Genomic DNA, 26,567 nt, shown 5'->3' with positions numbered 1-26,567 from the left:
CTGTGGAGGAGGAGGCGGGTGTGGGGGGGCTCAGAGCGGAAGTGCCGCAGCGCCAGGGCGGGGCCCCGCGTCCGGCTCCTCAGTCCCCGGCGGCGGCGGCTCGGCTCGGCTCAGCTCGGCTTGGCTCCGCTCCCCCTCGGCACCATGGGCACCCGCGACGACGAGTACGACTATCTCTTCAAAGGTAAGGGCCGCGCCGGGGGGCATGTCCCCTCCCGCCCGGCCTGCGGGCCCGGCTCCCCGCACCGGGCGCGGGGCGGCGCCGGCAAAGGCGGCTCCCAGGGCCTGGGCTGGGCCCTGCGCTGGCGGCGGCGGGATGGGGTGGGGTCCCTCTACCTACCTACCCACCCACCCACCCACCTACCTACCTACCTGCACACACAGGGGTAGACACACGCACCCCCAGGGTAAGTCTCCCCGGCCTCCTCCTGCACTCCCTGGGCGGGCTGCCTGTCTACCCCCCCCCCTTTTTGGACCTATATACGTGTGTACACACACACCCAGCCCACTTTTTTTATTACACATATATATTCGCAAGCTGTTGTGAGCTGCAGCTTATTTCACCAGCTGCTGCAAAAGGGTGGGTAAAAAGCAGAGTGCGAGGAGAGAAATTAGACTAGGTGGGGACAGAGAAGGGGGGAGGGGAGGGAAGGGGCTGGGCCTGGACAGACAACCCTCAGACCTGTAGGACCAAGGGTAGAGTCCCCCTCTGCCTGAAGAAGGGCGTTTGTGCCCGAAAACTTGCGAAGAACAACTTTTGCAGCTGCTTAGTTGGGTAGATGTGATGTCGTCTATTAGACCCAAGAGCCCTGTCCGTCCAGGCGCGAGGGTGCCTCCCGCGTGGAGCCGGGCCGCGGGGTAAGACTAGTTACCCCTGCGCAGGCCTTGCAGCAGATGCTTCTTGCTTCCAAGCAGGATGATTAGAAACAAGGAATGACTCACTTTTTAAGGCAAAAGAGTTATCACGAGCTTGTATTTTATGGCTTCTTTTGCAAGGCTGCTGGTCTGTTCCCAAAGTGCGGGGGCCGCTGTGAAAACGTTAGGATGAGCAAAGATTGGTGGTGATGGTGGACAGGGTCTTGCACAGTTAAACGGTGCGTCCCTGAGCCTGGCTAAACTCCTGTTTGGGTCCGGTACTGGTGTGACACATGTATCTCGGTGCAGTAGAGTACGTTGTGTTACTTACCTGGCACTGCCTTTCTGCACTTGCACACCCACCGATCTCACTTCCTGTCGTCTCGCTTCGCGCGGCTCCCAGGAGAGCAGGGCAGCGCTGCCCAGGAGCTATGCAACTTCTTTTTTTGGTAGTTCGCTTGAACTTTATCACAGCGTAATATAAATGCTCTACTTCAAGTTCCACTTTCCATCACGTAAAAAAAAAATCAGCAATCTGTTGCAAATGTTCGCCAGAAACGCTGTAAAAGCATGCAGTTGAAGATAAGTTTGAGGTTACTTACTGCTTCAGCTAGCATTGAAAAATCAGTAGCTTGAAAAATATTTTAAGACCAGTGTGGAGTTAGAAGCAGATTTTCAGGAGACTATTAACTGCAAGCAGCTATATCTAGAATATTATTTTATCCCCTGTGTAGCGAAGGGGATGTTAGTTGGAGCAGATGCCGTATGGCAAAGGGGGAGTACAGAGTTCTTTGCTGTGCGTGTTTGTTTTTACCTGCTTGAAACCCAGCAAATGAAAATTGTCATTATTCATTTGGTTCATTTTCATTTGGAAAATGGCTTTCCTTACCCCCCCCCCAGCCTTTGATGGTGCTAATCCAGATTGAATTTTATTAGTAGATGTTAATTACATTTGAAACAAAGCCAGGGGGCCTGATTTCAACAGTTGTCCCATGTCAGTCTTACAGCCCAAGTTGCAACATGCCTATAGATAAGTCTTTTCTCGTCATTAAGGTAGATTTGCTTTTGGTGCATTCCCATTTACACTGGGAAATCACCAACTTCTACAAAATGATGTGTAAAGTGGACATATGAAAACGTGTCATCTTTACATCTTCTGTTTACATAAGACCGATGATAGTTGGCTTAAGGTAGCTGTTGGACATAAAATTAGAGGCAAATCGGGTTGAAAATGGTGGTTCTTATGGTATGAGCCCCACATGCTACAGTTCCAACTGAATCGGAGGATTTATAGCAAAACGGCTATCCCCTGACTGTTGAATGCCTAGGACATGCGGTTTGTCCCCATGACAATGCTGTACTACACAGTGGGCTGTAGGAAAGGCAGTGATGTCCCAGGGACTTGGAGCGTGAATCCCAAAAAACAGACATGGTCTATGTACCCTTGTCTGTCTGTGTCACATCACAAATATTTTTCCCCAGAAAAGTGAGGTTAAAAAAAACATGGTGGCATAACTAATACACTAATTCAGGGTGGCTTCTGAATTTCGTAATGTCGCTTTCTGACCTGGATTATAGAACCTGATGTAATCTAAAATATCAAGGAGGTACCCTAGACAATCTCAACTGGCTTTAACTTGTTTGTGTCTTTTTTTTTTCCCTTGTGTTTTGGATATTATGTAATCGTTAGAAGGTTTGGCTGCAGTGTTGGTTACACCTTCTGCGAAACTCCAAATTTGAGACAAGTGAACCAACAAACTCGCTTCTCATTTCTGACAATCAACTGATTTAAATATGCCAGGCCAGAGGAGTTGTACTTCCTTCCTTCTTTGCATCTTACTCATTTTTCCAGCTTTATTACTAAATCAAAAAAACTCCTCTGAAACTGGACAAACTCGCTGGTCTGGATTTCACACAATGCACTGTTGTCTCATATTTGCTCTGTTTATAGGAAAAACCCATCTCCTAAAAGCTTCTGGGTTTTTTAGCCTGCTAGTAAGCCCTAGATCAGAGGCTCTTTTTCCATTACAAATTAAGGTATTTCCCTCTGATGTAGTTTAATTACTGTCTCCTTTGGATTTAAGCTTGGAGAAATAGATTAGTAGCAGTATCTTTCCAGCATTTGTATTCCAGTATCTTTCCTTCTTGCATACTCTTGGAGGGCTCCTCCCATGTTTCAGAGGGATAAAAATGTGTAGGTACAGGGCTTCAGTTAGATGGGTTTGATGTTCTAGATGAAGGAGGTGTACCATTTATGATTGATACTTGTAGACAGTGCAGTCTTGTAGTACCAGTTTAGTTAATTTAACTGGAACCTGAATGTAATTTAAGCTAGCTCATGACTTTTATTTTAATATCAAATGTTTGATTTTTAATTCAGGTTTATAAGAAAGAAGAAAAGTTGGGTAGTTTAACTTTTGTCTGTCATTTTTTTTTCCTCTTAAGAGTTTGGTTTTCATGCAATGTAAGGAGCAGAGTTATATGGTCATGTTTTGGACATCTCTTGTTCTAGTTCAGGCTCTGCTGGGTTTTCATTCCGTACCTCTGACATGTCATTGTGCACAAATAGTGGTGTTTGCAGTTGTGTTTTTTGTTTTGCTTTGTTTTGTTTTTTAATCCCCAAAACCTCCCTAATCCTTAGCTAATTGCCATTGGTGTAAAGCATGGTCTGAATGCCAAGTAGTTCACTGAAGCTAACTGCATTAACAAATCATTAAAACCGTTAAAAGCTCCCTTCTAGAAGAATGGCCAACTATTGGAGAATAGAAATTCACTTATGTGAATTTATTAGCTCTTACAGGTTTTGGGACAAGGTAGGGTTCAGTGTTCTTGCATTTAAAGGACCATGTTTAAGTTTTTTAAACTCTTTAATTGCCCCTCATGAGACAGTGACTGTTTCCTAAAATAAACAGATTTGGGGTAGTGACAGGTCTGTTATTAAAATAGACTTTTGTACAGTTTAACAAATCCCAGTTATTCTCTGCTGTTTTGAATAGCAGTTAGCCAAATATTCCCAAAGACCAGATCACTAGTATTGCTTTCAGAGATTAGGTAAAAATAGCAAGAGTTAGGTTCAATCCAGAGGTGCAGCAGGCAAAAATGAACTCATGAAGGAAAAATCATTTGCAGTCTAACAGGGTGACTAAAAATGGGAAGTTTCAACCTGGAAGGTGAGGAAATGATTGCTAACACTCTTAAAATACTAGTTAGCAAAATGCTAATTGACTTGCTATATTAGCTAGCCAACAAAAATGGGGAGTCAAACTGTTTGAGAAGAAAATTACTCTTTCCTTCTAATGATGTTGGGCTTCCTGCTAACTAAAGTAATGCATACATCTGAGACTGGATTTATGTATTACTTTAGTTGTCTAAGCCCCTCTCTCTTGCTGCTACTATTTTTCACTTTCTCAATTTGCTCCTTTATCTCAGAGCTGCTCAGATACCAGGTGCTGTGTGTGCAAATGCAGGCTGATTCAAGGGGTGGAACTTGCTGTGTTAACTGGTCAGTCAGGGCAGAACCTATGACTATTCTTAATGTCTTTGTAGTGAGCTCAAGCTTGGCAAGAAGTGTTAGGGGGAAGTAAATTGCAAACACCAACTTTTTAGTGCTGCATATGGCATTGCTGTCCAGCCCTGGTGCTTTCAGGCATTTACATTTCACTGGATGACCATTGTCTTTTCTCTATACTTCAGTCCTGACTAGAGTTGTAGTGGCCAGTATCTAATAAATGTTGAAGCTAGAAGCATACAGTCTGTTACCAGAAAGCTTGAAATCCAGCGGTGTGTTCATCTCTAGTTTGTCAAAGGTAGGCTGTGCCAGACTATCCTGATTATCTTTTTCTGAGAGAAGGATGGAGGAAGTGCATTAGTTGTGACCTGTCTGAATTTTACTAACATGTTTTTAGATGGTGCAAAATGGGATATTATTTCTGAAACTGGAGAGGAAGGAATTGGTAGAAGAATTGTGAAGGTATTGGCTGTAAAAGAGGTAACAGTGGGTAGTGCTGAAAGGGAAGCACTGAGCGGCTCAAGGTTATGTTCCTCGGGGATCTTGAAACTGGTCTTGTTCGCTCTCTTGATTTTTATGACCCTGGCACACAAATTAAAGGAGTAGCTAATGACAATTTGCTGATGATATGTTTTGATGCATCATCAAAACAAGGGCTGACAGGAGCATGTAGGAAGAACTGGACAAATTTGAGGTTGGGAAAACAGTACACAATGTAGAGACCTACTGGGAAAGTGCATAAATCAGTTCCCTGCAGAACGCGTTGTGGGGCCCAGTGCTGCTTGTCACTTGCTTCGTAACAAACTGGTTCTGTGCATATCTGGTAAGTGCACGGCGTCCTTCAGGCCCAGAGCCTGCTTTGTAGCTTAATTGTTCTCCAGGTAACTGTGTATTCATGGTGTTTGCCCAACTTACAGTTGAATGTACTCTTCTTAACTTGTCCAGAAAGAAGCTTTGAGAAGGGGGGGTGCTGAGCAGCTTGGGGGCTAAACTACCACGGCACGGACTGTGCTGTACTCTTAATGAGTATTGTTTCCCAGTAAGCTGGGATGAGCACTTGGCTCTGGCTAAGCATGTGGCCATGTTTTAGTTGGATTCCCGCTTACAGGAGAAATCCCTGCTACGAGTTGTGAAGCACGTGACTTTGCCTTTTGTGCTACTCAATCTCTATTTAGTTAAAAACACCAGAGGGAAAGAAAGACCTGGCTCTGCTCCTTGACCACAGATGCCGAGTCGCTGATGGGTTGCCTCCATGAAAAAGGCAGGTGTGATTCTGATACTCCATCAAGCAGGCCAGTGGCGGTAGCAGTCGGGCAGCGTCAGCTGCACAAGGCAATAGTGAGAGCTCCTCTGAAGTATTGTGTACTGCCCTGGGCATGCAAAAGGTGAGCAGATGGTTGTGACTGCTGGGTCTGTAGCAGGCAGGGACTGGACTGAAGTCTGCCAGAGTAACTTCGGTTGGTTTTGTATGCAGGTGTAAATGCCCCCAAGTGGACAGCTGACCAGCTAGCCGGGAGTCAGTGTTTGCAGTAGTCACTATTAGACAGTCAATAGTTTGCTTATGTTGAGCAAACAAATACCCTGGAGATGGACAAGGACACGTGTCCCCCTGTGCCTATGAAGCTTACTCTGGGTACTGCCCCCCCCCCCCCCCCCGGGGGTATATTTTAGCACAGGTTCCAGGGGGTGTCACCGGTGTGGGGGTTTCTGTTGTGTGCCCAGTCCATGTCCATGCTGGTGCTAACAAGCCATGTCCACAACCGACGAGCACCAGGGAGAAAACTAAGGATGCCTAGGGACAGTGTCGGCACAAGAGTAAGTTGACACGAGCTGGAAATCGGAAGAACATCTCTGACTAGCAGTGTTCTTCCACAGCCTTCCAGTCACAAAGGATATTGGGGGGGGGGGGGGGGGGGGGGGGGGATGGGGAATAAAGTTAGTGTTAAGAGACTCCGAGATCACAACGTGGAGAACCGTTTCCCTTTCAGAAACTGATTCCCTTGGTAGCAGGGGCTTCTACTGTGTCCTGTGCAACCCAGTGGATTTGTGAGAGTATTGGATGCTCGGGGAGGGAAGGAGAACTGTCGTGGTTGTGTGAGGAAGGGCAGCAACTTACTGAAGTGTTGCATTTATTCCTTTTTATGCCACGGATAAAAAAAAGTTGGCCTAATTGCACAATTTATTTTCAAAAGTTAATAATTTTGCTTTTACTGTGCCTCTGTCAGAGCGACCTTGGGTTCGTGCTGACCTTGAGGAGTTCCTATGGCCTCCCCGAAGTGGTGCTGGATTGGCCCGGTTACATGGAGAAGGTGTCAGGAATTGATGTAGCCAGAGTTTATGGAAAAACCTGAGTCTGCCTATTTAATAGTGAAACAGCCTACAGAGTTTTGATGGGGTACCAGTTAGACATCAGTGTGACTGGCTCTCACAAGGGCTGAGCAGCCAACATTTGGATACCTAGGCATTTGGACATTTGGGTATCCTGGGGTTCTCGTCTAACTTTACTTTGTACCAGATGCTATGTGAGACTTCGCTTAGGAGGGATTGAAAGGTTCTCCTTCCCTGTCTCCTCTTGGAGGTGTGAGATCTCCTGGTGGCTTCATAATTTCCTGGCTGACAGGTGGGTCCCAAACACTTCAAGGCAATTTTGATACAAGTGAGTTTTGCCATCAAAAGGGAAACCTGCTGGCAAATTGCTGGGTGATACCCATGCAATTAAACAACTTGTGCTTTGCACTTACGTTGTTATAGTCCTGCATCTCCTCACATTTAGCTGTGTAAGCACAACTGAAAACTCAACAGGATCGAGCTGTCAGTTTGACTAAACGACACATTTTTTTTCTGGATCAAATGTACCTGTGTATCACCAGTTTGCAAATGGTCAACAGACACCAGGTACGTTTGTGCAGAGCCACTCTGTGTGCTGCATACAACTTCTGCAGCTTGGCAGGCTTCTTGCTGAGTCAGCTGGCAAAGGAAGTCAGAAGGATATTAGTTTTGCTGAAGTTCTCCCACTAAGCCGATTCTTCAGGCGAACATTGGCTTTGATTTTTGTGGCAAGGGGGTAGTTTGGAAGGTGCTTTGTTGGTGGGGTAGCCTTTTGATGACTTCTACTTGCCAGAGTTGCTATGCATTATTTAAACGCACAGAAGACTGTGCAGGGTGACGGCTGTGTTAATCTACAGCAGTAGTGAATTCTTTTCCCCCCTTCGCAAACCTAAGACTCAGCAGGGATTTTTTGGGGGGGTGGGCGGGATCAAAGCCTTGTTTAATAAAACCGTTTCACCCGGATCTTTGTCTTGGGACAGTGCTGCTGTGCTTCTGAAGGCTTTCTCAGCCTTGCTTCTGCTGCCGCATCCCAGCTTCTTGCTGCAGGACAGCTAAATCTGTGGCACTGAGAGCAAATATGCCTTTTTTAGAAAGATGCTAACAATATAATTTTTGACATTTAAGCGTGAGCTCTCCTTTGCTGCGACTGCCCCTGACTTGCTGCCAGCTCTGTAAAGGTTATCGGCCTTCCTCTTTTGGCTCTCATGTATCCTCCATTTATTTTCCCTGTTATCAGTCCGGTACCTTATCTCTGACAGGGCATGTGATCCTCCAGCCGGGCCATTGTCGCTGCTGTGAATCAAAGGTGCGGTATGAATGTGCCGCTTCCTTATCCCGGGTGCGAGCCTTCTGGTTATAGTTAAATCAATACGTTTAAACTTGACAATATAGCATGCTCCAAATTGCCCTCCCAAGACTGCTCATTCCTCAGAGTTGGATTTTGGCTCTTTGCTCGTCTATCTGCTTTCCGTCGTAGGCACGACCACAGCTGAATCTCCAAGCCAGCTCAGCTGAGCGCTGGCCTTATCGGAGGTTTCAGGGAGTGGAGAAAATGCCAGCTCGAAGCTATCTTCCTGCTCCGCTGATTCTGGAGCTGGGCAAAGGCCAGACCGGCCCTCAATCTAACTTCCAGGCCTGCACTCAGTTCTGCCGGGCACTGGTCCGCTGCAGAGTCTGGCTGAACTGCAGCCTGCTGCGGCTTTGCCCCCGGGTCCAAGAGGGTGATGTGAGGCTGACCACATTGCGTCTTGCCACCCTGAGATTTCTGAGGCTTTGCTGTTGGAGGGCTTTCGGTCCTTTTGCCTTATCAGAAGGCACGAAAGGTGTTGTGGGGGTGGGAGAGCAGAGACTGGCCCTTGTGGACTTCTGCTACATCTCGCACAGGAACAGTGGGCTCCAGCCGCCTTGTTTTAAGAAGAAATCGAAGTGGTGACCTTCTGTGAGGTCCTCCGGCTGCTGTAGCAAGAGCCATTTTCTCTGGGGAAACCTATGGTTTTTTTCCCTGCTTTGCCTGAGTGCAGGGTAAAATGTGAAGCCAGATCCTTTCCAAATGGTGGATTTGGCACCTCTGCTCCTGGAACAAAGTGGAGAAGTAAAACCAAGCTACTGAGTGTGGTTTTGCCAGCATGTTGTTTTGAAGAGGAATAAGGTACCTGAATTAAGTGCATTGCAGACAACTTCCAGAGTACTCTGAGTCTGATTCTGGTCTCTTTTTTATGTCTTTTTTTTTTAGTTGTCCTGATTGGAGACTCTGGAGTAGGCAAGAGTAACCTTTTGTCACGATTTACCCGCAATGAGTTTAACTTGGAAAGCAAAAGCACTATTGGAGTGGAGTTTGCCACAAGAAGTATTCAGGTCGATGGGAAGACAATAAAGGCACAGATATGGGACACAGCGGGACAGGAACGATACCGAGCCATAACGTCCGCGTAAGTGTTAAGACTATGCAAATCCTTTGTGGCCCAAACCAATGTGCATCTAGAACTTCTTTATTCTCCAGCGTGTCAGAACAAGGCCACTTGGTTTCACTTGTTGAGTATTCCTGAGTTTGAGACAGATTAGGTTTAAAAGTCCACTTTGGGCTAATGAATGCTAAAAAACAAACAAACTCCATCTAAGTAACATATAAGCACTGGTATTTTCTGGCTTATCTTAATGGGTTGTAATATCCTTGGCCTGTAAGTATGGTGGGAGGATGTTACAATTACCCGACTCCCGTTTTTTAGGAGTAACTTTTTTGTCTATTTATGAAGTCCTGGTAAGTGTGGCCCCTTCCAGATGCCTTGTGTTTCTGGGGAAAGTGAAAATCTTCATTACAATTAATCTTAATATAGGGAATATGGGACATCCATGCATTATAAATCATCTATAACACCCACAATGTAAGTATGGAGGAGGCCTGTCTGGCAGTCAGTTTCTTTTCTTTTAAAAGGAAAAGGACTGGAACTGGGACATACAGATTCCAGTTTGCCAGGTAGAACGACCCCGGCAAGTCACTAGCCTGTTTCTTTGTCAGTTGGATACTACCTGCCTACTGTGTAGAAGCAGCTCTGAGAGACCCATTTAAGTAGAAACTATTTTTAACCCACTTGTAAGATTTAACTCCACTGGGGTTTTGTCAGCTTTAACCTAAAAAGACACCCCTGGGACGCAGTAGCAGAACACGTTGGTTATGCTGCATCTGTGGCTAGTCAGAAAAGGAGTCTGGGGGAAGCTGGCCGACAGTAAGGGAGACAAAAATGGTAGAATCTGGTTTGCTTGTTGCAGAACAAATGTGCAAGTTGCTTTAGCCCTAATAGAAGGCCAGTTCTGGTAATTCATGTAGGGAAAGGACTGCCATCTAGTAACAAGGTAGTCGCCTCTGATTTGTCCTTTCAGCAGGACATAGCGTTCTCTGCTAACTGTAGTGCCTGTTTCTGATTCACTAATGTGCTTTTCTGTCCGCAGGTACTACCGTGGGGCTGTTGGGGCTTTGTTGGTTTATGATATTGCCAAGCACCTTACGTACGAAAACGTGGAGCGATGGTTGAAAGAACTGCGAGACCATGCTGACAGCAACATCGTCATTATGCTCGTGGGGAACAAGAGCGACTTGCGTCACCTGAGAGCAGTCCCAACGGATGAGGCTAGAGCTTTTGCAGGTTAGTTGATGAAAACTCCCTGTGGATTTGATGGCCTTTGTCTTTCATGTAGCCTTTCTATAAATAGAGCTTTCGGGAACGAAGCAATGAGCTGCTGTTTCCCTTAAGTTCACTGAACTCCTCTCTGCCTCGGTACACAGAAGTGGTCATGGTGCTTTTAAGTTGAAAAGCCATCACGTTAACCCTGCTGCCAGTCCACGGTTCAGCCAGAGAGTTTTGAGCAATCAGCATATCAGTGTGAGTCCAGATGCAAAATCTCTTGTGTCCCCGAGCTCCAAAGCTCATGGAAAGTGGAGATGCCATGTAATGCTAGATCCTGGGTCCCTTGTGTAGTAGCACTGCTGTTGGCCTTCATGTGGCTTTGCTGCTACAGACACAGCATTGAAGAGGGAAATAGGTGGACATGAGCTGTTTGCCTAATGATTTGTTTAAAGCCACCCAGCTTATACCATAGTTTAGCTGAGGAGGCCTATTGATTAAATGAGAGCTATCCCTCAGTCGAGTATAATTTAGTTCAGATGACAAAAGAGGACTCCAGCAATTACTGTAATCGTCATAAATTAACGTAAGCTCAGCTCCTTCCACGCTTGAATGTGGCTTTGGGTTCCTTGCATGAATAAGAATTCCTAATTTGGGCTGCTTGCATGTGTGGCTGAATGAGAACTTGTGTCTGCACTTGGATATCGGAGAAACAGGATTTTTGAGGGCTCAGATACCTCTTCCTCTCCAACACGGGTAGAGGTATCAAACGAATGTCAGAGGGGCAGCATCGAGATCTCGCCCTTTCATTTTATGTTCACGATTGTCGAGACAAGACTGGAAGAAATGCAGCTAGTTTAAAAAAAAAAAAAAAAAAAAGAAGCTAAAATCAGATCCTTTATCTCCTCTATCTCATTCCCTAGCAGCCTAGTACTGCGGTGGTGCTTTGTCACCTGATGTTAGTTTGGGTACGGAGGAGGCAAGGTACTGTGTACCTGACCCTGGAACAGTTCCCTTTTCTCAGGCTGCCTGAGCCACCTTCTAGCAGTCAGTGCTGCTCCTGAGGCCTCCTAAGTCCTGGTGCAGTGCTGCTGTGGGGGAGAGTTTTAGACATGGCAGGGGTAGAAGTACAGGACTGCGTGAGAAAATTCAGAACACTTCTAATCTCTACTCTGTGAAAGCATCAAAGTCTCCTTAGGGCTCTCACATGACTTTTTAATGAAACCAGGTGCCTAAAACCTAAAGGTCCTAGCGTAAAGGTCATTGCTGGTATTGGTTAGTTTTTCCCCTGGGCAGGAGGAAGACACGGAGGGGCCTGAAGTTTTTACAGCTATGTTCTATCAGTATGCACTTTTCCACACGAGCTGCAGCAGATCCACTCTTTGGCCCAAACAGACAGCAAGGTAGGAAACAAGAACACAGCTGTCGTCCTTCAACTTACATTGTCTCTCTGATCATGCAGAAAAGAATGGCTTGTCATTTATTGAGACATCTGCTTTGGACTCAACAAATGTGGAGGCTGCTTTCCAGACCATTCTGACAGGTGAGCCCTTGAGTGCTTGGGATGGGGGGAGGGGAGACTCCATCCTGTCTGCGCCTTTGAATAACACAGCTCTTTCTACGCATGGAAATTAAGGGCTAGATACTTCAAGCTTGGGAGATTCAGATCCAGTTGGCAGTTTTGCCACTCACTGACAGCACTCTCTCTCTCCCCCTTTTGTAAAAATGAGGGAAACGCATTGTTTTCCCATTTCATGTAGGATGGAGGGCGTTAATAACATGGATCTTGAAATGGTTAAGGTTCTCAGTGGTGCTGGGGGCTGGAAAATGCATCTTGGAAGGTGCCTCTCTCTGTAGCATAGGGGAGAGCCCCACAAATATCCCAGCTGGGGCCAGGGCAGGAAGCAGCATAGTTGCTTTGGTCTGGCACTTCACCCAAGCTGATTAGCCTAAGTCAATTAAATGTACTCCTGTAGGAGTTTGCTTCCATTCTAAAAACATGCTTGTCCATATTATTCAGTCTTCTCCCCTCCTATTACACTGTTTTATGTTTAAATGTTCTCTTACCTTGAAAATTGCATTGTATGGGCCAGAGAATTTAATATGGGCAGGGTCTGTAGAAACTCACTGGGCAGGAGACCACTGTCAGCAGCTATATTAGAATGAGCGTATGGAGGAGGAGGCACCTCATGCCATCTTCCTACATTCATGGTTTATCTTGGAGATTTGCGACGAGGCAGGGCCACGACTTGCTGAAACTGGCTTTGCTTGCACTTAAATCTGTTGCATGCAAGAGGAGCAGTCCTTGGGGTAATGGGCCACCTAGGATTCAGGACAAACAGAGGGTACCTTGGAGACTTCCTTACCCATGGGTGATGCATGCCGATCTGGTCCAGCTTATTGAAGACGATAGCACTTGGGCAATCATGAACAGAATTGTTTCCCATGTACTAAAACACTTACTATTGTAAAGGATTATTTTCTCTCGCATTGCATGAGGTTGGTTTTGAAGTACTTTATCAATGCCAACTTTCTCACCACTTGGGTTGGGTGGATTAGTTGTTAGTGTTGTAGCGATGAGACCATCCTCTATCCTGGCTGTATTCTCTGTCTGTAGCCATCTTCCTTCTTTTCAAATGATGACACTTTTGGAACAGAGACTACCTTTGTTCTGTTTGTACAGAGGTGTATCCTGTTGTGTGGCTGGGGTGCAGATAATGAACTGTACCCATTTTGCAGCCTGGTAACCTGAGGCATGGGGACATTAACTTCCCCCATGTTCACACTGATGTTTGGTGACAGAGCTGGGACTTGACCTTAGGGGTCCTGACTCCCATTTTGTGCGCTAGCCACTATTTATGGTCCTTTCTAATAACAACAACAAAAAAGGCAGACTTATGTTCCTTATCTCCTTGCTGAGTAACTGCTTCGGCTTGGGATGTAGCATGGGCAGTGACTGAATGGTAATAGGCAGATAGTGTCAAAAAACCTGCTGGCTGGATTTCCTGTTTTCCTTATCTCCTGGGAAGGGCTGAGTCTGCGAGCAAGAAGGTGCTGGGAGAAGCACTTCCTGGCTGCCCTCTCCAGGCTCTAGCTGCTCCGAATTAGCCAGTGCGCTCTGGTATTAGCTGCTCCTGGGCCCTTTTCAGAGCTCCTTCAGTCCCCAGCTCTGCTGTTGGGCGGTGCAAGGACTCTAGCCACGCTGACCAGGCTAGCACTGGTACTTCAAGAAAATGAATCGGGCAGTCCACCTGCTCGAACGGCACATCGGCTCTTTCTGAAGCTAGTCAGCAAATTGCCCTTAGTTCGTTGCTGCACGGTGCTGTTCCCTAATGGATTTGGCTGCAGAAGAGACAGGACTTCATTCACGCCAGGCTGCTGTCTTCCATCCATAGAGCTAAGCGACACTCAGACTAATATACTGCTGTTGCCATGGGGAAGCAATTTACCTCTCAGCCCTGGCTAGATGAGTGGAGGCTGTTTTGTAGCAGCCTAAATGATCTCGCTACCATGCCCGGGAGAGTACTTTTTGATTCCCGAGGTGATTTTGGATTCTGATTAGGGGAAATCTGGGTCTATTGCTTGTTCCCTGACAATGGACTATGCAGCAAGCAGGAAAATCAAGCGATTGGACCACTGCCCTACCTGGCACATGGCTGGGACTCGGGCTTGTCTGCAAGGTGTCACTCCCTGCGTGTCACTGTGACACGTTAGCTAAGCAGCTCTTGGGCCTGCAGGCCATGCTCCTGTTCGGGAGCGGGGCGGCTGTGTTGGAGGGAACGCTGTTGCCTATTGGAGGGCACGTGGCTCGCTCCAGATGTGGGCTCCTGTTTCGGGGAGATAAAAACTGCAGTAAATAATGCTATGCTGGCAAGCTGCCTCCATCCATACTGCTGCCGATATGCAAAGGGCTGGGGGACATCTCGATAGCACTCCCTACAACTGTCTTGCTTTAGCCAAAAGCTACTGCTGATTTTCAGAGCCACCTCAGGCAGGCAGTTCCAGCTGGTGCTGCAGCCTGATGAAAGTTCAGCCTAATACCTGGTTTTTCTAAGGGAACCTCCAGGAACAGCTGTTTGGAGGGTGGAAATGCTTCCCCCCCACCACCATAAGGCAAGTGAGATGAAGCCGTAGGCTAATAAGACCGAGCACAAGAAGGGGCAGTTGGTCTTGGTTCGGTGATGCCAGGGTTAGCCGCATTGTGGACGGGTCAGGGGTTAGTGGCTGCTGTTGGTATTAGTCACCTGATGTGAAAGACTTGTGGTGAGCGGTGTTGTGTGCCGTGGTGTCTGAAAGTACTGCTGGCGATTAGTAATGGGACTCTGACCAGGGCTCGCCCAGCTGGAGTGGAACTGGGCCTGGCTGTAGTAGCACAGCTTGAAGTGAGTGATTCCCACCCCGTCCCCACTCCCATCCGTGGGGGCGACTGGGGAAGGACCCGTGAAATCCTGTCCTGGCTCGTCAGCACCTGCCTAGAACTTCAGCTCATCCCCAGCCTCTTCCAGGCCAGTTTCCCCAGCGGTTTTGGAGCTCAGGAAGGCCAGGTCTCCTGCTGCCATGCCAGTTCATCCAAGCGTGCTGTCGGAGCTGTGGGTGGGGAACACCCTTTCCTCCACCTGCTGAGTGGGCGCAGGAGCTTGTACATGGGGTGCACCAGCTCCCAGGGATCCAGGGGAAGGTTCTGGCCTGTCGCCAAATGGGGACAGTGCTCAACTACCTGGTGCAGCCTGACCATAAACTCGCCTGGTCCCAGCGGCTCCTCCTGTAGCTGAGCTGGGAGCGTCGCAGCTCTGAATTCCCAGCTTGCTGCTTTTTGAACAGTTGCCTGTTGATGAGCCACAAGCCTGCCTCCCTGCATTTGCCAGGCAGGCTAGTCGGCAGTCACGTGGCTGTGTGCAGCTGGCCTCTTTATCCTGCCAGAGAATAGAGTCCAACTTGTCTGCATTTGGCGGGCTTGTTTTAAAACCCTTGCCTCTTCTCCCAGCCTAGCTTGTTGTGAGCTGCCATAGTTCCTTGATGCCAGCTGCCTGTTCATTGTAGAAGCAGATACAAAGCGGCATTACTGGCTTATCTGCAAGAGGTTGCTCAACTTCCCTGTGTTGAAATGATGATGTCTGTCTGTGCGCTGAGCCATTTCTTGTGAAAGGTCTGAGCAGAGTTTAGTCACTAGTGTTTAGTCCTCACTTGCCTCATTCGTTTTGTCCTCATTTACTTGGGAGCCGAGGCAGAACTCAGCTCCCAGAGACCATGCTCTAGTGTGCTAGGAGTCTGACCCCAGCCCCCCTGCGTCAAGTCTTGGGGTCCCCCACCCCATTATCTGGCCTCCAAGCCCTCCTCATGTATAGATTCAAACTCTCATCTCTGCTCTCTAAACAGTCTTCTGGAATCAACATCCCTGTATCGTGTCATGGGAATCTAGCCATGGACTTGACTTTATGTAATTTTACACAATTTAAAGAGGCTATTTGTCCCATGAGCAGAAGTACATTGGACATGGACATCAGGGTTTTGGGGGTAGAGGAGCAAATGTCCCGTAAGCCCCTTCTGATGGGTGTCAGTGCAGGTAGTCAAGAAGCTCTGTTTAGCCCCACTATTGTCTGTGAACAGCTAAAGGACATAACAGCAGGAGACCATGAAGGGCCTGTGCCAGCAAGAGATTTGGGGCTGGTTCCGGTGGATGGGTAGCCCTTTCCAAAGGAAGCGGGAGCAGCAGCCATTCAGTACGTTCCTAGTATCTTTGCAAAAAAGTAGACTATCTGCTCAGTTCCTGGGTAGAGAGCTGCAGTGGTTCTGAGGAGCTTGTGCAAGTGTTGTTACCGATGCCATCTTTAATTTATTACAAAAGCCACTGGCAAGCTTTGCTCGCCCTGGACGCTTACACTGAGAGGGTCGGAGGTCAGCATGCTGGTGGTGCAGTGACAGAGGTATGCACACGCTGACTTGTTCCTTCTCCTCTTCCAGAGATCTACCGCATCGTTTCTCAGAAGCAAATGTCAGACAGACGTGAAAACGACATGTCTCCAAGCAACAACGTGGTTCCCATCCATGTCCCACCGACCACTGAAAACAAACCAAAGATGCAGTGCTGTCAGAATATATAAGAATTGTTTGTTCTTTCCTAAAAGGCTGTGTATATTCCCCAGGTCCAAGATTTAAATATATTTGTAATTCTTGTGGTTACTTTTTTTTTTTGTTGTGTTCAGTTACTTTTTCTTTATTCCTCCTGAATTTCTCCATGTCTTAAATGTGTTGATTTCAGTGTTTAAAAAAATCATCCGTTGCTTCAAGTGGCTGCAGCATTTTTTTACAATGCCAGTATGTAAGTCTTGGCTTAAAAATTGTTTGGAATAGATCACTTTTCCAACACGACGGCCACCGGTTGGAGTTTGAGAGTGTTATTTGGTAATCGGACTCGAAAAGGGTCATTCTTGTCCTTCCTAAATAATTGTTGGCATGTTAACCAAGTGAATATCTCTGGGCAGGACAAATGGCATAATTTTCCCTGCCTCAAGCTGCCGTCTTGCGTTCAAAGAAATGCCCATTGCTCCAACCTCAGTCATCATGCTACACGGTTTGTTTAGTCCAATGTTATGGCTAAAAAACCCTGTCCAGTAGGCAGCAGGCATTTGGCTATCTGCAAAGGCACTTGAGTTGCGGTGGCTTTGTGCAAATGAGGTCGTCAGGTTGGCGAATGCTGCTGCGAGACTGAAGCAGGAGAAAGTGGTGGAAGCCTATTCACGGTGCCTCTTTGAAAATACAAGACAAAGCAACATGAGCTCAACAGCCGAAGGGCTTCACTCTAGTATTGCGGTTTGCAGCAGCTGTGTTGCTTGCCCAGGAGCTGGCCTCCACAGTGGTAACGGTATCAGAATTTGGGAATACACTTTCCTTCTGTACTAGATACAACATCCCTCAAAGTTTCTATCATGGACCCACGGTTTGATCCCACTGTTTGCAAACACGTGGTGCAAAGGGATTGCTGAGGCTTTCCTATTAGTACCTATTCTTTGGTCTGATTGTCTAGGATAGCTTCCTCACTGGGCACATTTTTTCACTAGACCACGCTTCTCTACAAATAATTTGCCTAGACTGTTCAAGAATGTGTGAATTGTGCCTTCTGCCACTATATCTTGAAAGCGCTGCATAAATTAGTGTCTCATCCCAAAATTCTCCACAAAAATATCCAGGTGGTTTGGTTATTGGCACTTAAAACTCCTGCAGTGTTTAATAAAACACTGCGTAAAGCAATAGGGGGAAATGACTGCATGGGGAAGGGAGTTGCTCAGATGCTGATATAACCCACTTGGAACCTCTGTAAGGGCAGGCCCACGCTGCTGCACTTCTCTAGCCAACTCTCCTGTCCTGCGGTGCTCATGATGTGTAAGGCACACGGAAGGCATTGCTGTAGTCAGTCATTTGTTTTAAATCCATTTCTCCTTCTAATCTCTGGGTTTGGGAGATGTCACTTGATCTGTTTGTAAATTACTTTGTATTTTATGCATGTACTGTAACTTGATTTCGTTATTTCTTTTTTTTTTTAGATTGATTTAAAATATATTCACTCATTATTCTAATAAAGAATACGGGGGACTATTTGCCATGTTGTTAGGTTCTCTTCTTTGGGAACTGGTTGCATTTTGAAGGCTTCGGGAACTGGAGTGCAGGTGTTGTTCACCAGATGTGGAAGTATTTGTAGTACAACACACTCCTAAAGCAACCAAGGAGGGGGTCACACGGCATCTTGCTCAACACAAGTAATGATCTAAATCCGCGTATGTGGTACACGTAGTCTGGTAGCTTCAAGAGGCTTTGGAGCTCTGAAGGCTGCTCCTGTCCTCCTTCTGCAGTGCATCCTCCAGTTTGTACCCTTTCATCTGGCAGTGGCTGTGGAGCGGGTAAGAAATGCTAGCAGCTGTGCTGGTGAGTGGACTACCTTCCTTATGCTGCAAATGGTTCTTCCATCTTTGTTTCCTTGGTGCCCTCCAAGTGTGTTTGGGAGTATGTGAGCTGGGATGGGGTTCTCCGTCGCCTCTGCTGTTGCTAGGGGCTGGGGAGCGCTCTTCTAAGCAGGCTCCGGTGTGGTTAGAAGGGATGGAAAATGCCCAGGGAAAACAGCCTGCTGGCATTTGATAGGTGATGCATTCCTTTCAAGTGGCCTCTGAACGGGTGGTTCAGATCCTCTGACAGTGCCTGCGTGGCCTTTTGATGAGACATAACACTGAGACTGGCTTTTTTTTGTGGTCCCCAAAGGTTCTTTTTGCAGGGCTTGAGTAACCTGGAGGTTATCAAATTACATTGGCACCAGTGTCCTGACCCTGTAGCTTCAACAGTGAAGCCTCCGCCCCACCCCTTCTTGTGCTACGGTTTTCCATCTTGGCAATAGGTTTGTGCGTGGAGATTTAAAAGCTTGTGTAGCAAAGCTTTGCAAGGCATCTTAAGCAAAAAAGGCATTTCGTGTTTAAAAAAAAAAAGGAAAAAAAAAGGGGGGGGGTGTTGTAGGATTAAAATACCACCCTCCTTTTCACCCATACATACTGCCATATTATGCTGTGATAGTATCTACCCTCCTGCTATAAAATGTCTTGGTTGTTACGATGTCTGGCATATGACGCTCCCCAAATAAATCGCACACCTTGTACTGAGACAGCAGAATGGAGAGAAAGAGACTTATCCAGAGTCACGGTGGGAAGCTGACTGCATGGAGCAGCTCGCTCGCTCTCAGCCAGCTCACTGGACGCTTCGGACAAAAGCTAGTTTTAATCTTCTCAGCAGCTACCAAATTGGCAGTGGCTGTGAGAGGGTTAAAACAACTCTGCCCTGATGACTGCTGGTTGGAAAGAAGTAGAGCCCTGGAAAGAAGGCAGCCATGACTGTGTCTCTGTGCTTCTATTCCGGGGCAGACCTCATCATCTTTGCTTAAGACATGCACCCCAACCTTGGATGGCTAATTTTGAGGGGGCGGAGGAGTGTAGACGATACGCAAGTAACTAGTGCTTCTGAGTAAGCTTCCAAAGACTGCAGATGCCTCTCAAGTGCTCTCAGTGATTCAGTAGGGGTCTTCCTTCTCAGCCGGGCATGAGCAGTATCGTAGCAGGATGTTGCTTCAGTCCTGGATTAGTCACTTGAAAGTGCAATTCCACAGCAAGGCAACTCTTACTTTCCCTGCCAGTACGTAACTCAAGTATCTGAATGAGCTCTGCTAGACCCTCCCCGTTGTGCGCTGAATCACAAAATTGGCTGCACCTGCCCAAATCCTTCCCTCTCACTTGCCTATTATTTTGAAAGCCCAAACCTTACCAATACAAAAACTGTTTAGCAAGCATCATTAGTTTCTGCCTTCACTTGTGGTAAAGCTCTTGATTCTCATGCTGGACGGGCACAACATTTGTTCTTTTTTTTTTTTTTATGTTTTATTAAGCTAGAAGGACTTATTTCAAGTCCATCTCTCTCAAAACCTGATGTACTTCCAGAGTTAAATGGCTTATTGAGTGTGATGCCTCAAATAAGAGGATTACATGCCAGGCTTTGGTTAACAAGCTTTCCAGACAGAAGTACAAATATTGAAAAAGCATCAAAACAGAGCAGTTCATTGCATGGAGATATTAATTCTGTCACTGCTGGTGCTGTAACACTGTGCTTATAATTTATAATTTATTGATTAGGTTTCCCAGGAGTGTATCAAAAATCTGCCAGCTAGCTAGCTGCACCAGCAATGTTCTTGCTAGTGCTGACTATAATAGGATGATCACTGAGGCCCTGATTCTGCAGGGTGGACTTGCCAAAATCAGTGGTGCTCCGCTCGGGTACAGCTGTGTGCCTGCACAATGTGTGCGGGGTTGCAGTGCCCTCGACATGGAAACCTACGGGGGCCGGTGCTTGTATGGCCACTTTTTTACAAAATGCCCCTTGCTCTCCTGTTCTTACAGGTGAATGTGAGCTTGCGGAGGGGAGGGGGGGTGTTGTTCTGGTATAATGCTTCAGGGTTTTTGTACATGTTTAATGATCATAGGTGAGTAAGAATTGCCTGGAAAAATGAGGAGGAGGTACTTACCCTGTCACTTACCGTCAGCTCCGGGATTGCTCTCTGAATGACTTCATCTGTTTCTCACTCGCTCCTTCTCAGAAACATCGGAGTCCACTTTTGCTTTTCAGATACTAGCAGCGTGTGTCCGGGGGGAGCTGGGCATGCACAAACGCTTTGCTAACCTGTCCTGTGGCACGGTGCTGTTTGTCTGTGAGGTTTTAGGCTGCGAATGAGCACGTTTGAGAAATGCACGTTGAGAGAAATTCAGTTTATTTTGTACAAGGTGGTTCCTTAGCACAGTGAACAAATATATTACAAATCTGTCTTGCTTTAAAAAAGTATTGCCATTTTGGTGTCTAAACTAATGCTAATATACAAGAATGGATTTGCTTTATTTTCTCCTGGTTAAGCTCTATGCACATCACGTCATTTGGTTTGAAAATCCAGCTTTTGAAAGTCGAGCATCTTTCTGCTCTCCAGAGTCTCGTCTCAAACTGAACAGAAATGCAAACACATACGTTGCTTAGGCTTGCAATGGAGACTGCTTGTGCTAGTGCTAGATCGACGATAGGTCTCTAGCAAGCCTGCCTTTAATTGAACTGCCTTTCATTGTTATTTCTGAGGTAAGTCTTTCTCTATGTGTAAGTAAAATATATCCCTACCTGGTCCTACAAAATAATTGTTGCATCTCGAATAAGGCTTCTCTGGAAAGTAAAATTAACTATTGCTGATCAATCAGTTGCCCCCATGCATGCATGCAGCATTCATGTAAATAGTGATGCATTGTCCTGCAACATGAAAACCTGCTTCTCTCTCACTTCATGGGGGAAGATCTCTGGAGTTCATTGCCTGAACTGCAGAAGTTGTCGAATTGCACAAAGGGGTCTGGAACTTGTACCTGCCTCCACCCAGGAAAGCTTCCAATCTTTCATGCAGTCTCACCAGTGCTTCTCCCCGCCCTGTCGCAAGTAAATTCGATGCGTGGTGTTTGATTGAACCAACTAGCAGTCACAGAAACATAGCATAGGCTGTGTCAGTGCAGAGTTGCTCACCCTGCCCATATGCCTCAACCCCAGCGAGGAAGGGGGAGTCTCCACAGTGCATCCAGTTGCTGGCCTGCTGGCGAGCGCGTCCCAGGGTACCGGCTGATGGGACGATAAACCCCTGTTAGCAGGAACTAGACAGTGGCCACCACTGCTTTATTTCACATAAGCTGGTCATCAAATGGCAATGACTCCTTGCCAGAGCCAGATTCAAACCCCGGCTCTGGACCTTCCTCCTAGTCTTGTAGGCCATCGTTTCCTGCCTTGACAAACCAGTCCCAGTGCATTTTATTTCTCTTGCGTTTCCATCAGACTAGCGAATGCACAACAGACTTTTTTATATTTAAGAAGCAATCAACTTGCTACTCCTGCATTTGCCTAATAAAGTTACATATTTAGAATCAATACTACTTCATGCTCAAGATCTACAAGGAACTGCTTAACAGCAAGTATTCTAATCTCTATGTCGATTAAGGGTTACAAAAGATGGTCAGGGAGGCTTCTTCCAAAGCCATACCACAGGCTAACCATGTGTTAATTATTCCACAAACAGCTGTTTAAGAAGGAAATCTAGTTACAGCTCAGTGTAATGACGTTTCAGATAGAATCACTGGAGGTTGCCCTACATGTTGATGCAGATTAAAAAGTTTACGGTTCTGTAGTCTAAATGGCATGCAATTAATTTAGCCCTGATGGAATGGTTTTGTAAAGATGATTTAGCAAACCCCTTGTAGCTTTATACTGTCATGGGCGTAGACAAAAAAAAAATCTCAGATTTTTTTGAAATGTGGACAATATCTTAGATCCTCAGCTGCTGAGAACCTGCGTAGCTCCAGTGAAATCAATGGAAAGATATGCCGTTTTGCACCTGTTTTATAATCTGGTCCAACATATCTAATAAAATAGTGGCCGTACAGGGGAAACTAAGACCCATCAAAGGATTGTACGGTGCCAGAATGCATACGTTGGACACGAGACTCACTGTAAATGGACTCCATCGTTACAGACCACTGGATATCTGTGAAGATGTCGCATCCTTAAAAGAAAAAAATGTGCATGAGGCACTGAGAGTAACCACAGGCTGTCTATACATAATAATTCTCTACTAAGCTATCTTCGCAGCCAGTACAAACAGGACTATATTACAGAAGTTATTCCCCAGAATAAAAGCATCTCGTATGTGGAATGACTATGGTGATGGCATTAACCAAGGTTCAAAAACTAGTCCAGCTGATTTAATCCACATTCTTTCCTAGCATCTTTGAGAGTGTGTCCTTTTCCAGGGAGAATATGTAAAATATATATTCCAGCATCTTTCTAGACATCTTGCTTCTAACAGTAAAGGTCTCTATGGAGGTGGCCAAAATGTACAGCTGAAGGTTTAAGTACTTTACAGCTCATGATTTTGTTTTATCTTACAGCAAAATCAAGTTAAAAATGCAGCGAATGTAGAGTTTTTGACTGGGCTATGTAAACAGCTTCCTTGGTTGATGATTCCAGTCATAGGTGGAGGGAGGCTCTTCAGTTGTCTGTGATCCGTAGAAAAATGTCTGTTTAAATAATATCATGCAGCAGTAGTTGGCCCAAACGGATGTTCTGCTCAGGTTAGGTTCCTTGTGAAATGCTAGTTCAAGTCCCGTCAGCAACCGTGGAACAAAAAAGGATTGTCGTCTTGTCTGTCTCGGCGCCAACGTTTGCAGCACGTTGCGACAGCGACGCTTATCTCTTTAGGACTGCTTGTCCCAAGGTGTCCCGTGTGTAGGGCTGTGTCTTACGGGAAGGAGGTCGTAGTGACTAGGAATGTGGCTGTTACGTGGCAGGTCGTACGGGTTCTGGATGTAACTAGCAGTACGGCCACGTGCGTCTTGAACCACGCTGACTGTGGGCTCTGAGGACACAATGAGAACCGGGTTACAGGAGCGACCAGGCTGCTGGTTCTGAGCAGTTATGTGCACAGGTGAGGTCAAAAACTTACAGATTTATCAGCTAAGAGTTTTATAGTAAACACATGAGATCGCACTGGCCGTCGGCCGGTCCCAGGCAAGGTACAAAAGGACACGGCAGCGTGTTGTGTAAAGCCAGTTACCGGGAGAGTAGGACTGTGCGAGATAATGGGAGGAAGGCTGGTTCCCAGAGCCTGGGATTTGAAACTCAAAAGCTGCAAACAGGAGTGTGGGAACCCGTGGGCTGAGATGAAATCTCTCTGCCCTGGGACAGTCCAGCTAGTCATGTCTTCTGCCCACGTCTAGCACAGGAGGCCCTCAGTACCTTGTTTCTGTTAATGCCTGGCCTGAGCTGCATGAGGGATGGGAAGCAGCAAGGTGAATTAGCCTGCGTGGCTCTGGGCTGCTGGTAACGGGCTCGTTTGGGTACTCAACCCGCCTATGCTAAAACTAGCTCATGGACTGCTTCTCTGGGACTGCTGTGTAGACGTCCCCTCAGCCCCAAGACAGCAAACCACCAGGCTCACCGGGCCAGTCCCTAGCCCACGCGGTATGAGGTCTGCTACGTCTGGATTGCTTTTGCCAGCCGTGGCCACCTGACAGCATAAACCGCAGGACGGCCGCCGACCAGCGCAGCTGATCCTTGCAAAGCTAGTTCTGGCTTCTCTTCAAGTGCTGCCTCCCCTGGCTGAGACACTTACCAACTTCATATATATTTTTATTAGCCGTTGATGAGGTTGGCATGTCTGAATATGGAGACTCCCGGTGGACGGGTGATTTCATTTCGACATAACTACTCTCGGAGTGTTTGCATGTTAAGATGGGTGGATCCTTAATGGTGGCATAGGGGTTTTCGCTGCTGTTCAGGGAACACGTGCTAGAACTACACACGGATTCCTTCATATAGTCTGTAAGACAAGAACACAGGTGGTTGCTTACAAGGGTCACGCGCAGCAGCGGCGGTGCAGACAAGGGACAGAGGAACTTTAATCCTGTTAGCATCCAGCATAGAAACCTATTTGCAAACAATCCGCAATTCGGCACCCAGCATTTACCAGAAAAAGCCTGCTCGGGACTAAGGCTTTATCTGTGAAAGGGACTAAGTCATTGGTTACAGTATTTAATTTTGGGTGGCAACCTTCCTCAGGTAGGATTAATGCCAGCCTTTCCTTACAAGTCCCCGGGTTTGCTCTGAGCTTGCACTTGTTCTGCTAGACAAGCCCCTTGGCTTAGTTTTCCAGGTGCTTCAGCTGCCATCAAACGTGTATTTTAGGGGGGGCGAGCAGGAGGGCTGCAGCAGGCCTAACACCACATCGAGGTGGCTAGCGGGTTCCCTGACAGATCTATTTTCAGGGGCTTTCCAGCACGGGCAGGCCTGGTTTCATCCTCATATTCCTGTCTGATGTTAAACTCTGCAGAGTGATTCTTCAGCCTTTGCAGCAGGGGAAGCTCATCTTCTATGTCTTTCATCTGATGCCATAGAAACACCTACAGCTCATTGTGCATCATAGGAAAGGAATATGTTACATCATCATGCGGGCAAAAGGTGAAGAGGGGGGAAAGGGGTGGCATGAGCTATGTGCACAAACTGGATCTGCCCCCTTGGGCACCTGGGGTGAAGATTTCGGCCCTCTCCAAATTACAGCCCCAGCCTCGCCTGCTGCAACGTGGGAGAATGAGTGTGACCGCTGCCTGTCAGTAATGCCGGTGCGCAATACCCCTGTTCAACACGGAGCCTGGAGACCGATGAAGCGTGCCTGGAGCAGCAGTGCCCTTGCAAGCTGTGTGAATTCCCCACGGGCCCTGGCCTCTGCTACGAAAGGCAGAGCGCGAGCAAGGAGAAGAACCCACCAACAAAACTCTTCTTTCCTCTGAACAGTATCTTGTTGCTGCTGTTTCCCCCATCGCCACTGGGTGATTTGCAATGTTTCCACCAGTCTGCGGTTTAACGACCACCACGTCGACTTTGGGAGGTGGTGCCAGGAGTTGCCATGTATGAGCAGTGCCAGCGCGGACTCCTAGGCTAATGCTGGCACTGACTGGGCCGAGGGACAAAGGGCTCCTGCCTCCTCCTTGAAGGCGGGGAGGACAGCCAGCACGTGCAGGATCAGTGCCTCGGTGAGGGGAGAAAGGGGTAAACCCTCTCCCCTCCCTCTTTCCTCCCAGAGCAGTCTCTTGGGGAAAGCCAAAGGCAGGGCCCCATCTCCCCTTCCTACGGGAAGCCCCCAGGAGGAAGTCTTCCCTTTGCCCAGACAGATGTGTGCGAGATGGATCGAGTGGTCCAGCCTGATGTGTGCCCTGCCCTGGGGTCTGTGGGCAACTGTGGGGCGATTCTCATTATGGAGGAGGTCTCCTGAGCTCTGCCGCTGGCCCAAGTGGCTCAGCCAACCTCAGCTGGCCCCTGCGTGGGGGAGAAGTTCTCGGTGCAATAGCCCTGGGCACGCAAGTCACGGGAGGCCTCTCCAGCTCTTGGCCCCGTGTTGTTGTGGGGCTAATGCTCAGCTCAGGCTCTGGAGAAGCTCAGATGCATTCAGGGCATGTTGCCCACCAGCATCTGCCTTCTTCTGCGCTCTGGAGGCCTGGGGCACAGCAAAGGCCACCTGGAAGAAATGAACTGCGGCCCTACCCCAAGGGACTGGCAGCCCATACCAGGAGGCGCCTGGTAACTCCTACTGTGCCTGCCACAGCTCTCAGCCTGGCTGGCTGCTCCTTGCATGAGTACAACTCGTTACCGAGGAGTAAGGAATGGTACGTAGCGACAGGAGCACAGTTCACTTGCAAAGCAGCTTGCGGCGGGGCTGAAGAGGGTCCGCACCTGCCCAGTTTATGCACATAACCAACACGGAGAAAAAGCAGCAACTGTCACGCTGAAGCAGGTGGCAGGCTGGTGTCCTGGCATGCAGCTAAGGACATCAGGCCCTCATCTGACACCAGCCCAAGCTGTGCCTGCGACAGGGCCCTGGGACATCAGTGCCACATTTACAATGGTAGGATTCGGACTCTCCTGTGGCTACAGCATGGCAGGGTGGGGCGGCTCGAGCCTGCCCTTGCTCGCACACCAGGTGATTAGGCTGTTACTGCTGTGGGAGCTGCGAATTGCTGACCACGAGAAACACAACGCCCGCGTGACCCGCGCTGAAACAGAAAGTGCCCCTCTGTCCTGAAGGACCTAACCCAAGAGCCTGTGGGACTCTTTCCACCTGCTTTGCTGGGTGATGACCGAGGGCCCCCGGAGCCAGCAACTTC

The 26,567-nt window shown here is 47.6% G+C and overlaps 2 protein-coding genes across 7 annotated transcripts in view; one reads left to right on the top strand and one right to left on the bottom strand.

Annotated features, from left to right (window-relative positions):
• Window positions 1-25: 25 nt before the first annotated feature.
• On the top strand, window positions 26-17,906 carry RAB11A (RAB11A, member RAS oncogene family). The gene is made up of 5 exons (XM_006269761.4): window positions 26-184; window positions 8,925-9,120; window positions 10,139-10,332; window positions 11,774-11,854; window positions 16,273-17,906. Exons 1-5 carry the CDS (start codon window positions 145-147, stop codon window positions 16,410-16,412), a joined length of 651 nt encoding a protein of 216 aa, XP_006269823.1. The 5' UTR covers window positions 26-144; the 3' UTR covers window positions 16,413-17,906.
• Window positions 17,907-20,588: 2,682 nt separating this feature from the next.
• MEGF11 (multiple EGF like domains 11) overlaps window positions 20,589-26,567 on the bottom strand; it is a 392,338-nt gene continuing 386,359 nt past the window's right edge. For 5 of the 6 annotated variants that reach the window (XM_059714543.1, XM_059714540.1, XM_059714538.1 and 2 more), the window contains 2 exons: window positions 24,023-24,229; window positions 20,589-23,266 (listed from right to left, as the gene is read on the bottom strand). In XM_059714543.1, coding sequence (XP_059570526.1) covers window positions 23,106-23,266; window positions 24,023-24,229 — 368 coding nt within the window. In that variant the 3' untranslated portion in view covers window positions 20,589-23,105. The remainder of the gene's footprint in view (window positions 23,267-24,022; window positions 24,230-26,567) is intronic. The other variant, XM_059714542.1, reaches the window with a different exon arrangement.

The sequence above is a fragment of the Alligator mississippiensis genome, chromosome 11 (assembly GCF_030867095.1).
Source record: "Alligator mississippiensis isolate rAllMis1 chromosome 11, rAllMis1, whole genome shotgun sequence".
In the NCBI taxonomy this organism is placed as follows: domain Eukaryota; kingdom Metazoa; phylum Chordata; order Crocodylia; family Alligatoridae; genus Alligator; species Alligator mississippiensis.
Note: the sequence above shows the minus strand (reverse complement) of the source record. Positions and strands in the feature narration are given on the sequence as shown.